Genomic DNA, 15091 nt, shown 5'->3' with positions numbered 1-15091 from the left:
ATAAAATATTGGATTAGAGCATAACACAAGACATCATCTTAGTTCATTTTCCACAAAGACAAATTAAAACATGTTTTAAACACCGCTTGAGTAGGAAAAAAAGGCTTTTATCCTCTGGGGCCTCTCAGAAGAGATCACAGAACTGGAGTTGTAACATAAGAGAAGATGTTAATTTAATGAGGAGTTATATATTAAAAAGCAGTTAATAACAATGATTAGTTGCTCTGTGACAAGAAACTTCCATTTAACTCACTGAATTCTGCATTCCCAGCAGAAATTAGTTCCATTTATTCCTAAACAATTCATTGGGGCCCTGGCTCTCCAATGGCAAGGTGAGAAATGCTTTTGTAAAGTCAAAGGTCTCATTTCAACCAAATCCTGCAAGAATGGTGTTTGAAAAGAGGGAAAGATTAAGAAATAAGCAGTGTAACAAGTTTTTCTATCTTGGCTGAATTTCATTTTCCATTAAAGCTGTCAACCAGCTTTACTGAAGTAAGTTATTTTAATTACACTCGAAAACCCCAAAACTGCTGTCTTATTTGCAGAAAGTCCTGTTCAACATCAGCTACCAAAAGAAAAATCAATATTTCAACTCATCCCTTTTCTCCTGGCATTGATTTCCCTGCAAAGCAGATGGAAAGCAGCATTTTAGTAGGGGAGTTGCTGGAAGAAATATCTAGAAGGCACAAAATAGTAACTTCCACAAATGCAAGTAGATTGACATCTAGTGTAAAAACACTGAACTACAAAGCCACATAAACAACAATTTATTTTTTTTTAAATTACAAGAGAATCAAATCCTCCAAATACAAGCACCTTAATTTATTTTTTTTAATAGCTACACAAAGCCAAAAACATCGTATCAGTGACTGAGGAAATGCAGCTTCCAGCAGAGGAGAAACGAGATGTCAGCAGTGAATCAGAGCAGCAAATGAGAAAAATCAGAAATAAGGTGTGTCAGGGCGAACAAGGAAGAGGAACACAGCCCAGCTGGTCAAGGAGAAGCTTTTTCCATCTCTAGATAAGGTGAAGAACTAGAGACAAAGGCAGAATGCTTGCATGATTTAATTTTAGAATTTATGACTGAAAGAGCTCTTGGATACTCCCATTTCTGTGTTGCAGGCCCAGAGACTGATGAGGAGAGGTGTAAATAGTCTCTAATCAACTGGTTTTTAACTCAATGAATAGGGAAATAAAGTTCATATGTTGTAGAAAAGATAAATAAAAGGCGTTTCAAAGTCATTCCACTGAAGATTAACCCCTTACATCAGCATCATGATCCTAGAATTTAGCATATAAAATATCTTCAGGCAAAGATGTTTTCATTCCTTTCAAATGAATACATTTCAAAGAAATCTCAAGAATTTGCCACCTTTTTAGTCTGTCCAGTATTGGTGGCATTGGCAGAGATTTTGGACCTCGTCACATTTTCCTGGCTGTTTCAGCCATATTTTCAGGTTCCTACCTGTAATAATTTCAATAATGCCAAAAAAATAATATCTTAGAAGCTGAGAGAAGATCATCCAAACAATTCCCAACTCATTCTCCATAACAATACTAGGACATCTCTGTCTTAAACACAATGATTCATTGTGTCCTGATACCCCTATTGCCCTGAGTGATGGTAAAGGCCAAATTTTTTTTTGTTTGTTTTCTAAAGGAAATACAATTCCTCAGCTTACCATTGACCCAATGTGTTAATCATTACACAACTGACAGGGTTATTTTGACTCAAGAAAACTCAGGAACTCCAGGGAACCTCTGCATGATGAGTCTGAGGTGAGCCATGACTTCAGGATAAGCTCTGGAAATGGCAAATACAGCTGGAAAAATGAAACAAGGGCTGCCCCCAGGGCCATTTTTGCAAGGGCACAGGAGAGAGCTCCACTCTGAACCAAACTTTCCTGACAGTAACGACACTGTACATGCCAAGTCAGCCGGAAAATGGTTCCTTGGTACCACTTAAACCCTACAGAGTTCTGAAGGGAAAGCTAAGGAGAATTTACTCAATCCCCAAGACCCTGACAATCTCAAATGCATCCAGTTTTGCTCCTCAAGTTAAGGATTTTCAGAAACTGCAAACAGGCAGAACCCAAGGGAAAAAAAATCCATATGTCCAGTTTTTGTTTTCAGCTTGAAACCAAACAACATGAAATTAACTGGAGGAATGCCCAATACAGTTCTGTGACTAGCCCCAAGTAACTAATGCAGAAGTACACTGAAAACAAGGGTAAGTTACATGGTTTTGGAACAAAATGGTTGTTCTGTTCTCCTTGAGTGTCTGAATTACATTTTACATCCCTACCTGCTAAGATACAAAACCTCCACAGCCCAAAGACAGGCTGGAAGAAATTATCCATCACTGATTCAGGATCAGGATCTTTCTCATTTGTCATCAGTATCACACTGGGTCTGATTAAAAAAAGGTAAAACTTAAATATATAATGTCCTTACTTACTAACATGAAATATTCCATAATTAATATGAATTATTAATTACATAATTTAAATTTTTTTGCAATTTTTTAAATTAGGAGAACAAGATGCCAGAGCAGCAAAGTGTGCAATGAACCTGAACAGAGTAAGAAATACCTGGAAATTATTTATAATGCTCTTACTATTTTCCTTTTCACAAAGTATTAATAATAATCCCTCATGTTCAGATTTATTAATCAGCTATCAAAAATCATGAGATCAGCTGAAATCTGAAATCATTAAACCAAAATTCAGATGTGTTCCCACCTTTGGGTTTTGGCATTATCTTGACAATGCAATATGGAATGCTACAAATCTTTATTTACAACAGAATTTCAATTCCTATGGAGTAGTTTTGTACCAAGCATTGGGACCTTGAGCAAAAAACATCAAGTACTGTCACATGTTTAATTAGCAATGCAGTCAATCAAGATGCTATCACTGAGTCATTAGTGAATTAAATATTATCAGTGAGCCCAAAACCAGATTTAAAACCCAAGCTCCCTATAATTAGCTGAAACTAATCTCCCTTTCCAGAGTTTTCTTTATTCAGCAACTAAAACACACCAGGAGTTATTTGCTAGAACAACAGCCCTCTTGACATAATTTCTTAAGTTATAAATATTTCTCCCAGAGGAATTTAATTTTTAACTTTTCTTAAAAAAAAATCTTTTCATCAAGACTCATAGACTTTGTAAGCCTCCTTCCTGAGACTTGCTTTACTTCTTATTCATCACCAGATAGCTTAAATGTCATCAAGGCAGAATTTATTTGTCAACCTGTCACTCTGCCACATTACAGTGGTATAAAATAACCAAAACTTCAACTTAAGTTGCCACCAGAGGATCTTGCTTCCTGTCAAGATGGAATGGAGCCAAGACACAAAAGTCCTTGATTTCAGTGTCTGTTGGTGTCAAAACAGCTGCTCCCTTGCAGAGGGACAGAATCACCAACAAAAATAGTAACTGGTTGTCCTGCCCATCTTATTTTCTGCTTTTTTGAGCTGGTTACAGAACCAGGACTAATATTTTCTTCTATCCAGAATTTTGAGTACCTCACCTCATTTGTTCCTCTTCAGCAAACCCCAGATCACTGTATAAAAGCTATACAGAGGACACTCTGCTCTTGCCTAGACCAGTGGGCAAATGTACCACAGTCCTTCCCTTTTGTTCTGTATTTAGATGTGACCTTGAGATGAATTCCAAAAGCCACTGGCACGTTCCCCACTGATCCACTAAGAGCAGGGAGGCAGGCTGAGAACAGGGTTACCAACCACAGAGCTCCAAACAAGTGGCATCAACACTCCCTGGAAATGGACTGTGTGTTCCACCCTCGGGCAGCCTGTGGCACCTGCGTCCCTTTCTACACCAACTTCCACTGAAGGATTTGCCCAATCTTGTGACCAGTGCCCGTTCTGTATTCTGAGAGTGTGGATCAGAGAACTTGTTTCTACCTAAAGACAGCTGTTCAAAATTAACACTTGCTACATACTAGGTATAACTTCACTGGCATCAACACATTATTGACAGGACTACAAACTCTGTCCTTTCCCACTTTGACCTCTGAGGTCCTCTCTAACAACACCTACAATAAGCAGCTGCCTGCCAGGAAAACCACCCTCCAAACACACACTTGGCTGCCCTGGACACTGCCCCATATAACCCAACAAGCTGCACAGTCCTTGCCTTCAGTGCTCTGGCACATCCATTCCTGCTATTCACTGGAAACACTAGGATAGGCAGTACAGATCACCTGGCCCAGAACAAAGAATATTCTATTTCTGTCCAGTCCCCCATGCCTCAAAGCACACATTGTGATTTAAACAGGCCAGAGAAGTGAGGGAAGTGTTTCCCATAACAAGTCAGGGAGATATGCACAGACATAATCCCACTGAAGACACCTGAGCTCTGCACTCAGCCATCCACCTCAAGGTGAAGGTCATCCTTCTGGAAAGCCACATCATCCGGAAAAACACTTAGAGAATTTTAGGAAGTTCTATTTTCAAACCCCATGGTAACACAGATCTTTTAGGCCTTTCTATAGGAGTCACATTCCCAGTAACTTGATTCCCTTGGGAAAAGACAAATTTCCATGCAGGACTCCAGCTAAAGCCATTAAGTTCATTTTTTATCTCCATTTGGGAGGATAATTAGGAAGAGGAGAGCTAATAACACAGAGTGGTTTCCTCAGGGCAAAGGCATTGGGCAAGTCTCCAGCAGGAAGGATTTTTAGCACAGGTCCCAGCACCATCCCAGAGCTCCAGCATCCCCTCCCACAGCAATCCCACACAGCCAGGGGACATTTTAAGTCCCAGGCACCTCTACCACCACCACACTGCTTCATGCCTGAGGTCCATGTGCTTCAGACTTGGCAATTCCCAGGTCTCCAGCAGGCATGGTTTGCATGTGTGACAACTACAAAACTCAAGATGATTTTTAGTTCTATAAACAACACCAAGCAAAATATTTAAAATTTCTCAGAACATGTGACTCAGTAAATACCAAGGTTAGTCTTCCACATGCTCTTATTATTCCCAACCAGAAACATCTCATTTGATATTAGCTAAAATACTAAACCAGACACCAAGTTGAATAGGTTTTTGTTTGCCTGCACAACTGTGACTCAACTCAGGCAAAGCAGCAGCTTTCAAAGATGAGAATAATACACAGTTCTAATTAAGTATTGCAGGTCTGGGGTTTTTTTAACGTTCATCCCTGTGTCTACCAGCCCTCAAAGATTTGCTGTGTGTAGTCAGAGAGCATTGCAAAGAAATCCTGCTGCTGTTCTGGTCCTATACCAACACTCTCGAAAAGGATAATGAAGACAGCATCACATTTCAGAAGAGATTTCCTGGATAGCTGCTGAGCTGACCTTGTTTACAAGTACTCACTGAAACGATTAATTGCTTGTATGTTTCACTCCATACTGCATTTTCTGCCCGTACTAGCCATATGGACATAAGCCAGAATGAAAATCTTTATGTAGTTATCCAATTAATTATTATTAATGCCAGCATTTAACAACAACAACAAAAAAGCCAGCTGGCATATAACAATTGCTTTATTTCTGGTATGTGAGAACTACAAAGGGCATGTTGTATTTTATAGCTACTAACAAGGAAAGTTGAACAGTTTTTTGTTTTAAACTACAGGACCAGAAGAACAAAGAGGAGAGCGGTTTATTATCTGCTTATTGGTAGTAGGAATTTCATGTTGATAAAGCAGAATAAGGTCCTGACTGACTCCAGCCTATCAGGTTTTTTGCTTTGTAGTCTTGAACATTTTGAGATTAGAAAGACAGATTTCTTCTGGATCTGGCAGAAAGTAACAGCTCCATCTGGGCCAGAGGAATCAGCTGACACCATAATGCAGCTGTAGGGCTTGAAACAGTCCAAAAGCAGTTACTGGAAAGTACATAAGCACATAATACACCCTGAAATTCTGGGCAGTACTTCACTGACATTAGTTAACCAATGCACAGAGCCCAGTCAATTTACAGGAAGAAACTCTGTTCCAAGGATTAGCATAAGACTGGATATCAACACTCCTACACTCCCTCTCAGCTCCATCACAAATTTGCCATAAGAGACTTTACTGATTCTGCTCTGTGCCCCAGTTCCTCCACATGCAGCATGGGAATAATCTATGTGTAACTACTCACCAAAATTATCTTCAATTTTAATTCACATTTGCACTAGGAATTTAAAAAGCAAGCAATTACCAAATTTTGTCTAAGCCCTCATTCCAAATTTAGGTAATCCCTTCAATTTCAGCTCCACTACAATGCCGAAAAGAAAACATGAACTCTTTTTGAAGCTGCACTGCATTGCTGCTGATTTGTGATTTAGGACATCACAGACTGCAGTAAGAATATCAACACCCCCAGGCTGGGTAACAGCAGGTCCTGGAAGCTGAACTTGACATAAAACCGCTCATGGTTTGTGTGTGCTGGACAAAACAGAAGTCTGGAAAACACAGAAATCCATTAGATCTTGATCACATCCCAGCCAAGGCTTTTTAAAGCACAGGTAGACACAAGGAGTGATGTTAGTGATGAATAGCAAAGGTGCTTTCCCATCCCTGAGGTGGAATGATACTACTCAAGCACTTTTCCAGCAAAGCAGGGAGCAGCACAGGCAACAGAAATCTGTAGCAGCAAAATTCCATCTCTGCATGTACTCCCAACCAGAGACAGGTTACAGGTGTTATTCCCTGGAAAACTGATTTGCTGGAGGTTGAACAGATTCATCTCCAAAAGGAATTGAATCTGCAGTTTTCTGGGAGTCTTCACTCCAACAAAGGAGCCCTGCAGCCCTGACTGCCAAGGAAGACCTCAGTTTCCAGGCTCCAGCTCCTGGATTCACAGCCTGGAAAAGCAGGTCAGGGAGATCTGAGACAGGTAGCAGGCAGCTCCTTTTCTCCACCCCTCCAAGAATACCTAGCCAAACCTTTTCCTGAACTCTTGAAAATCTCCCCTGCAAGTCACCAGCCATATGAAATTAAAGATAATTTTAACCCTATCCAGACCAACAGGGGGGTAGAATTGTGCTGTCTGAAAAGTTCCTAGCACTGACATTAAAATCTAATTTCAAGGAAGGGTTTTTATTATACAGTGAGCAGGGACAGAGGCTCAGGATCAGCATTTATAGAGTGTGATGGTTTCAGGTGAGCTCCACTATGATACACCAAACCTGCTCAGATGAATGAAACATCAAACAATTGCTGGGAGATTTGCAAACTGGAATGGATTGGGATTTTGCCCCAAATTAGTTTATTTTCTAACTTGTATTAGAATTCTACAGGTCTAGAGAGTCAAAAAGGGAAGGAAAACTCCTTGCCCAGGATCCTCTTCCACCAGAAAGCCCATTGGGAGTTCAAGGAAACTGCCCAAACTGAGTATCAGCTGCCCAGTTTTAAATCAGGCATTAATTAAATTTAATGACTAAATTATTTTCCTAAGTTAAAAACTCTGCCTTTTTCCCAGCCCATCCCCTCCCCATGAAGTTCTGAACACTTTCCAGACTGATATCCTTTGTTCCTTTAGTGGCAGGAAGAGCCCAGAGCATCACAACAGCAGAGCACAAATGTGAACACCAGTGGAAAGCATTGAAGGTACACAAGCAGAGCATTCATTACAGATGAGCCCAGCCAGCTGTTTCACTTCAGCTACGGAAAAAAACATCTCCAAGAAAACCAGCTTTGAAAAGAAAGCTTCTAATCCAGTCACAGATCAACTACATTAAATCAGCTGGAGAGCAAAAAGCTGACAGGCCAAACCCAGAGACTTCTCCAAGTGATTCACTGAAGACAGATTTCAGGATCCCCCTTCATAGGGGCCACATAAAGATTAAGACACTAAAAGTAATATTAACTTGGCAGGACAGCTGATAACATCCTGCACAGTTCAAGGGAAACATCTCAGGGCACTATCTTAAACAAATAAACATTGTATTTCCATGGCAAGTCAGACCAGGGAATACAGGGAGAGGGGAAAAAGAACAAGGTAAAATTGAGTTATATAATGAAGTTACACAGAGGAACCTTTTTCTACTGCTGCAATGCTCCAATAATGGCTGAGGGGAGAGCAGCATCAGAAATAATTTTGATTTTTCTGCTATTGGCAAATGGTGTATCTCAACTATATGAGTGTGAAACACTCATTTTTGATAAAAACATCTAAAGAAACTGAACACAGCTTGCCAATGAACCGAAGCACAACAAAAGTAATTTAAGCAATAAAACAAAACAGCAACATCAACAGGCTTCAGAGCTCTTTCCCCATAAAAGCTGGAAGTAGCTTCCTCTCCTTTTCTGGTTAACATGGCATAAGGAATAGAGATTTTGCTTCCAGTCCTAGATTTACCTGCCTAAGGAAGTGTTGAAATCCCAGAGAAAACACTTTCCACCACCACAACATTGATAAGAACAGCAGCAGCAAGACCCATGATTTGTGCTTAATTACACCAGCAAATTCAGAACTGAATCCACCTCCTCAGCCTAAGGCTCCTAGTTAAGTCTGCCAAACGTTTTCCATTTGGGATACACCTTGGCATTCCTATGGGAGAGCTCCTGCTGTACTACACATAAGATTTAATACACCTGGAAAACACTCCTTTCCTGATTTCCCACCAGGAGCAGCTGCACCTGAGTGTCTGCCCAGTTGTGACACCCCTTCTGGGGACAGTAGCACCATCCCCAGAGAGGTCTTCTCAGCCTCACATTATGCAACTCTAACATTAATGTTGCTTTCTCCTGTGGATTGCAAACAAATCTCCAGACCCAGAACAGCACCCTTCAGACAGAAAAATGGTCATAAATTGTTCCCTGCTCAGTAATTTTCAAATATCAGCACACCAAAAGGAAAGAAAAAAAATTGCAGTTCTGAAGTTGTTTTTTAAGAGTCACATGAATTGGTTTGTATTTTCAGAACTCGTATGAAACATCACATCCAGAATAGGTTTCCAGGAAACCTGCACTAAGTACATGTTTTTATTGATAATTACCAGTTTGTTGCCAGAGATCTATTTTTGTCTGGATGCACAGTTACCCACCCTGATAAACTAAATAACAAAAGCCATTTTAGTTTAAGCTGAATTTTACTCATTAGTATCTCTCTAAGTGCTGTGGTGGAGCACTAAGGACACATTAAACATTTTATTCAGCAGAAAAAGCCAAATGAATGGCACTAAACTGCACCACATCCTACTGCATCAGCAATAACAGAGCACCTTCACTTTGGAAATAACCAAGCATTACATGTCGCTCAATAATAAAAAGTATCAGCATTAAAGAATGCATAAATGCTCAGATGAACAAAAAACTCCCAGTAGAAGTCATGCATTACATCAGAAATTTTATTTTGAAATCAGTCTCCCACAAAGCTCAACCAATCCTTCATAGAACAGTTATTGTGGTTTAGTTAAGATTAATTTTGAGCCAAAAGAAGCCTGACTTCCCAGTGTGGCAATAAAATGCCTAAATTGATTGTTCAAACAACAGCTCACTTGCCTCTGTTTACAATACAGTCCAATACAGCCTTGCAATTTTTCCTGCTTCTTAACTGTGCAGCTGGGATGTTGGAATTGAGTGTTCCCACAGATACCCACCAGTGAAGCCAATAAAAGTCTGGAGTACCATAGGAAACTCAGCCTTCGTTCCTAACACTGCTAAAGGACTTAGGAGCATTAATGCAGCATCTAACAGAGAGAGGAGAAAAATGAACTATCCTGCCCAACATTACATTCTGAGCTTTCCAAGACAATGCAAACACTAACTCTGCTTATTCCAGAGTCAAAATCCTAGAAATTCAGATCTGTTTACATGCAGGAATATCTGGTAAATACTCTATGAACAAAAAATGCTTCAGCGATAAGAAGAAATGGAACCAGACACATAAAGAATATTCCACAGAGCTACTGTAAAAAAAAAATCTACAAGGTCATGCAAGACAGCTATTTTGATACTCCAGCAGAAAAAACGGGTGTGGAAAACTCTTTTTATCTTGCACTATTCTATATCCAGAAAGACCTAAGCATGGCTAAAAGCTTTTGTGGTTTAAGGCATTGCAGGGAACAGGCACATCCAGTGCAGTGGAAAGGAGAGGAGCTGTGCCAGGAGGCCACTGCTATTTCTGGCTGTCACTGGTGGGCTGGGTGACCTTCAGGGCATAGGGACACTGCTCCCTCAGTCCCTGTGGGCACACTGGGAAAACAGCCTTTTCCTGGGCCCCAGAGGGACAGAGGAATTCCCTTGAGACACTGGGCCTCTGGCTTTGTGCTGGAAGCACATGCAGCCCTCCTTCAGCTAAACAGCTCACTCTATCCTCAGCAACCAAAAACTCCATGTTCTGACTTACCTGACCCATTCCTTGGCCTTTAAACAGAGTACAGTTACTACAACAAATTAATTAGTTCATTCATCTAATTTTATATGGCTAAAAACCGCAAAGAACTGTTTCTCCCAGGCCATCATCAGTAATAGTTCAGTACATTTCATTTATAGGACCAATAACTACAGTAATTCACAATTTAGATTGTCAATTTTAACCAATAATTATAGAGAAGAAATTAATACCTCAAACATTCAATATGAAGAGAATCACATTTACCATTTTATTACCCACAAAAGTTACAGCCCAATTTAGTTTTCCAGTATACATTAGTCTTACCTTTAAGCAAAAAATATAATCAAACATTAAAAACTTAATCTTACTATATTTGGAGCCACACTGAATTATGATATTCCCATCATATTTTCCTGTCATTTGCTATTGAAACACTGTAAATCACCTTCAGCAGTGATTAATGTAAAACTGTTCCTCATTACCATCGTAAATGAGAACAAATCTAACACCTTCCAATGGTTTGCATTTAAATAAAGTTTAAAAAATATCAAAGAATATGATTTTCATTTCCCTCAGCCCTTTTCTCCAAAATCTGTCACTGTCAGCTTCCCCAGAACAGCACATTTCAGGAATATTTCAGCCATCCTATTGTGGCACATCTCTGCCTCAATGACAAGTTCATGTGCAAATCAATGTCTAGGATTCTCCTCCTAAACAACACTTCTAGTTTGAGCAAAATACTTCAAAAAATATCCTTTTAAAATGGAGAAAAATCTCAAAACACTGACTAAAATCAGTTTAATTTATAACTAGATTTTTTTCTATGCATTTATACACTACAGTAATTTAAGTCTTGCGCCAGTTAAATCTTAATATTAATTCTTAACTGACATTGGTAATAAAAAATACAACATTCAAATGAAATTAGCATTAGTTTCTAATTAAAACCCATTACCAAGACAAGCCATCTATATCTAGAACTCTGCCTTTCTCTAGAGACAGGAAGAACACTCACTGTGCTGTTACATGCTTGTGCCTAAAAAATATTCTAAGATTTCACATTTTCAAGTGTCAGCTTGATTTGAAACCTTGGAGTTTTGGAGTAAATTCTGAATTTGGCACTTTACCACGACCTTTATCTTCGCTTTTTAATAGATAACTAAGTGATTTGTCATCGAAGTTCACAAATTTCTCCCAGGAAACCAACTTCCAGCCTGTCAATGCAGGTTGCTATGGCAACAACCACCATGACTACGCAGGCTTCAACCTTATTTAATGGCTAAAGTGGAAGAAATAGCACATGATACTATAATGAAAAACCCTGTGCTGTGAGTATTCCTGGAAAAAAAATTAAATAAAACAAAGCACTACACTCCTCTACCTCATTTTTTACCAGGTTATACCTTGGCTGGCAAGAAACCACCCCCACTTTACCATAAAACCATATCACGTTACAGAAATGGTACAGCTCTGCTTCTCTTGAGATTTGATAGGTAAAACTCTGAAAATCAGCTTTTTTATCTAAGGATAAGGGGTGTGATCCGTGTGGTGCAGAAGCAGCAAAGGGAACAGGACTATAAAGTAGAGTGAGGAGAAAGATGGATTCTACCATAACAGTCTAAAAATAGATTCCCTGCAAACAGAGCAGTTGAGGATCTTCAGAACTAACAGCTCCATCTAGAGTTAAAAAACAAGGGATACCAAAGCAAGCTAACTGGTAAAAGGTTCTCAAGACTTCTTAAAAACACCCTCTAAAACATTCTCCACGATCTGCCAACTTAAAAAGTGGCTTTAAAATACTTCACATAAAAATCACCTGATAACTGAGAACCTAAAAAGTTTTCATTAAAACCAAACGATGCAAAATTGAATAGAGAATATCTAAAATCCCTTCCATCTATCCCTTGGGCTTCCTGCAGCTCAGTGACATTCCTGCTACAATCTGAGGCTTGGGGAAGTTGGTACATTTTGCCAGTTTTCAGTGGGACCAAGACTTTAGCACCACAGAATATCAAGGAATTAGCCTCCCAGTACTTCCAAAGAAATTCACACCCATGTTCAACACTAAATGAATGGTCCAATCATGGATACAACTTCCTGCACACGCAGCACTTCCCAGGCCCCAGTTGTTCACACTTATTTAAAATTTAACACTGATTTCTGCAGAGCCAGGAGGCCCCTGCTCAGCTGTTTGCCTATTTTGCATGGCAACTCTCAAAGTAACTCAGCATGACTACATTTTATGTCTGCTCATCCTCTTGTTCCTCCTCACTTACATCTTACCTTGCAACCTGCACAAAAAAATAAATTATATAAAGTTAATGCTCCTTGATGTTGAGCCTGCACTGGATACATGGTGGCTGTGCTTCCCACTATAATTACTGATACAAAAATAGAATAAAAAGGGGGAGAAAATGGGGAGCTGCTGGAAAACCATTGGGTTAGAGGTCTGCTGCATTCCTGCTCCAGAACAACGGCAGGCTTTGTTAGTCACTCCATGCTTCTGGCAACATTGGAGAGCCTCGGGCTTTTTCCCACATTTTTTACACTTTCCCTATCTTTATTGCCCTCTCAATCCGTTCTTGCTCCAGTTCTCCCTCTTATATTGCTTTGCTTATTTACCTATAGGACACCTGTACTTTCCAGTGGCATCCTTACTCTTTTCAGTCCACGTTCTTGATTCTATTTAGCATCATAAAAAGATAAATATTGTTTAGGATAGACTAAAACACCTTTACTACTTCCCCCTAAAGTGCATTAACATTAAAAACCCAGAACCAGCAAAAGAACTTCCAGAACCTGAAAACCATTTTGATCGGCTATTCACTAGTAGCAGTAGAGAAAAATAAGGGTCTTTCAAATGAGCAGTTCACATGCAAGAGTTCACCCTCCTCATGCAACTTCACCAAGTTCATGACAAAAATAAACTCACTGCTTTTTCCATACATTAGAGAATACAGAGAGTGCAAAGAAAAAAATCTTCCTATTTCAGAATTTTACTCCAGGACTCCAAATTTAATAATCTATGCATCAAAAACCACACTTTGACTTCAGCATTGCCACATTACTCCCACATCAGAGGAACACGTTGATTTCCAACTTGAAATAAAGGAGCAGCAACTGGAAACAATTTTTTATTTCTTCTGGATCTGTGTTTTTAAATTACAAAGTAGGACAATAAATAGAAAACAAACCCTGGCTTCTCACATGGTCAGTTTCATGTTCCAAGTCAAATAAAAACGTGGCATCAACACAAAATTCACAAAACATGAAGAGATCTGGGTATTAACAAAATTCTTTCCAAAAGTAAATGCAAATGTGATATAAGAAAAAACCCTGATATTACTCTAGCTTTGTAAATATATTGCAGCCCAAGATAAGTAACCTCACCTTAAGCACAAAATCAAGGAAAATTATTGGAAATCATTTAAATCTCCTGACTAGAGTGTGCAACACTTTTCTATGCACAAAGCCAACTTCTCTTCATCCAAGTTCAGTTTTGAAGCAATTCCTGCATGGGAAAGAGCTGGCAGAATGTGCACTGCTAATTCCCCATCCAGAAAAGGAAAGTTCTGCCCTCACTCATTCTTTGTTAAGAGAAAAAAAAAAAAAAAACAAAACAGACAAAACCCTGAGGGATCTTTTAAAGTTTCCAACAATGTCCCTGTATACATTTGCAAAAAATGATAGTTGGAAGGAACTCAATTGGTCTTATGTTTTTCCAGGCATCATTTCCTCAGTGATAGCTTTAAGCTCCTGGAAACTGGCAATTTCATAAGAAAAATTATTACCCATTCTTTAAAAGACACCAAAATACTTCAGAACTAATTTTCAAATGGCAGAGACTGCATGCCTTGGCCAAAATGTGTATTTATGCATTAGTTCTTGGGGAGTTTTAATCAGAAAAAAAAAAACTCATATTTAAACTCAGTTTCCTTTAAACTGTTTTATAAGCACAGACTGAGAAAATATGTCAAGTTCTTCAATCTTTTCTTTACAAGAGAAGTTTTGATTAATTAAAAACCAGACCTTTAGTCACATGAATAAAAGCTTTCTTTTCATTTCACAAAAAATGAGGCTGTTAAGGAAATACATTAATAAACTGTGTGACACTAGAAATGAAAACACAGTATTATTAGTCAAGCTTCAAGACTTGTTCACAGCTCACTGTTACATTACTAACACATGGATCTACTTGTCACTTTGTATTAAAAACACTTTTGTCAATTACTATAATGAGAGTAAGAAAAAAAATAATCCAAACACAGAAATACTTACATTTCATTCACTTTCTCTTCTGGGCCCTGAACTTGGCCTGTCACGGTTCCTTGGCTGGTATTTTTAACCCAGCCAACCACTCCTAATTTCTTGGCTTCCTGTTCCGTGTACTGATTTGGGAAATAAAGAGAGAGGACAATCAATGCCAGCACAGACACATACAGAACACTTCACTCCCCACTTGCATTTGCCCAGCTGTAAGAACCACACTTTAAAAATAAAAATCCATGAGTGATGCTCATCCTCAGGCACTCAGATGTTCTTGCCATCTCTGGACTTGCAGCAGGCACAGCTCAGTTCCCAAAAGGAAGAAGATTTTGATCACAAAGGACTTCACTAATCCCACACTATTCCCTTGTAGCTACTTTATTCCTTTCCATAGCTCCTATCACTGCTCATTTGACCCTTTGATCAACACAGTTTTAAAACTCATTAAATCTGCTACGTGTACAAATTTCTCAGTTCCCTTCCAAATCCTTTCCTCCTGACTTTCACCC

The 15091-nt window shown here is 39.1% G+C and overlaps 1 protein-coding gene across 3 annotated transcripts in view; it reads right to left on the bottom strand.

Moving 5' to 3' along the window:
• Nucleotides 1-15091, bottom strand: part of ACYP2 (acylphosphatase 2) — a 51321-nt gene that overhangs the window by 22434 nt on the left and 13796 nt on the right. Inside the window, exons 4-6 of one of the 3 annotated variants that reach the window (XM_083858137.1) lie at nt 14595-14704; nt 2306-2412; nt 1300-1465 (exon numbers count right to left, since the gene is read on the bottom strand). In XM_083858137.1, the coding sequence (XP_083714263.1) occupies nt 1377-1465; nt 2306-2412; nt 14595-14704 (306 nt within the window). In that variant the 3' untranslated portion in view covers nt 1300-1376. Of the gene's footprint in view, nt 1-1299; nt 1466-2305; nt 2413-14594; nt 14705-15091 lie in introns of those variants that run through there. The other 2 variants (XM_083858138.1, XM_083858139.1) reach the window with 2 other exon arrangements.

The sequence above is a fragment of the Zosterops lateralis genome (genome assembly GCF_965231275.1).
Source record: "Zosterops lateralis genome assembly, chromosome: 3".
NCBI classification, from domain to species: Eukaryota; Metazoa; Chordata; class Aves; order Passeriformes; family Zosteropidae; genus Zosterops; species Zosterops lateralis.
This window is presented reverse-complemented; position numbering and strand designations above follow the sequence as displayed.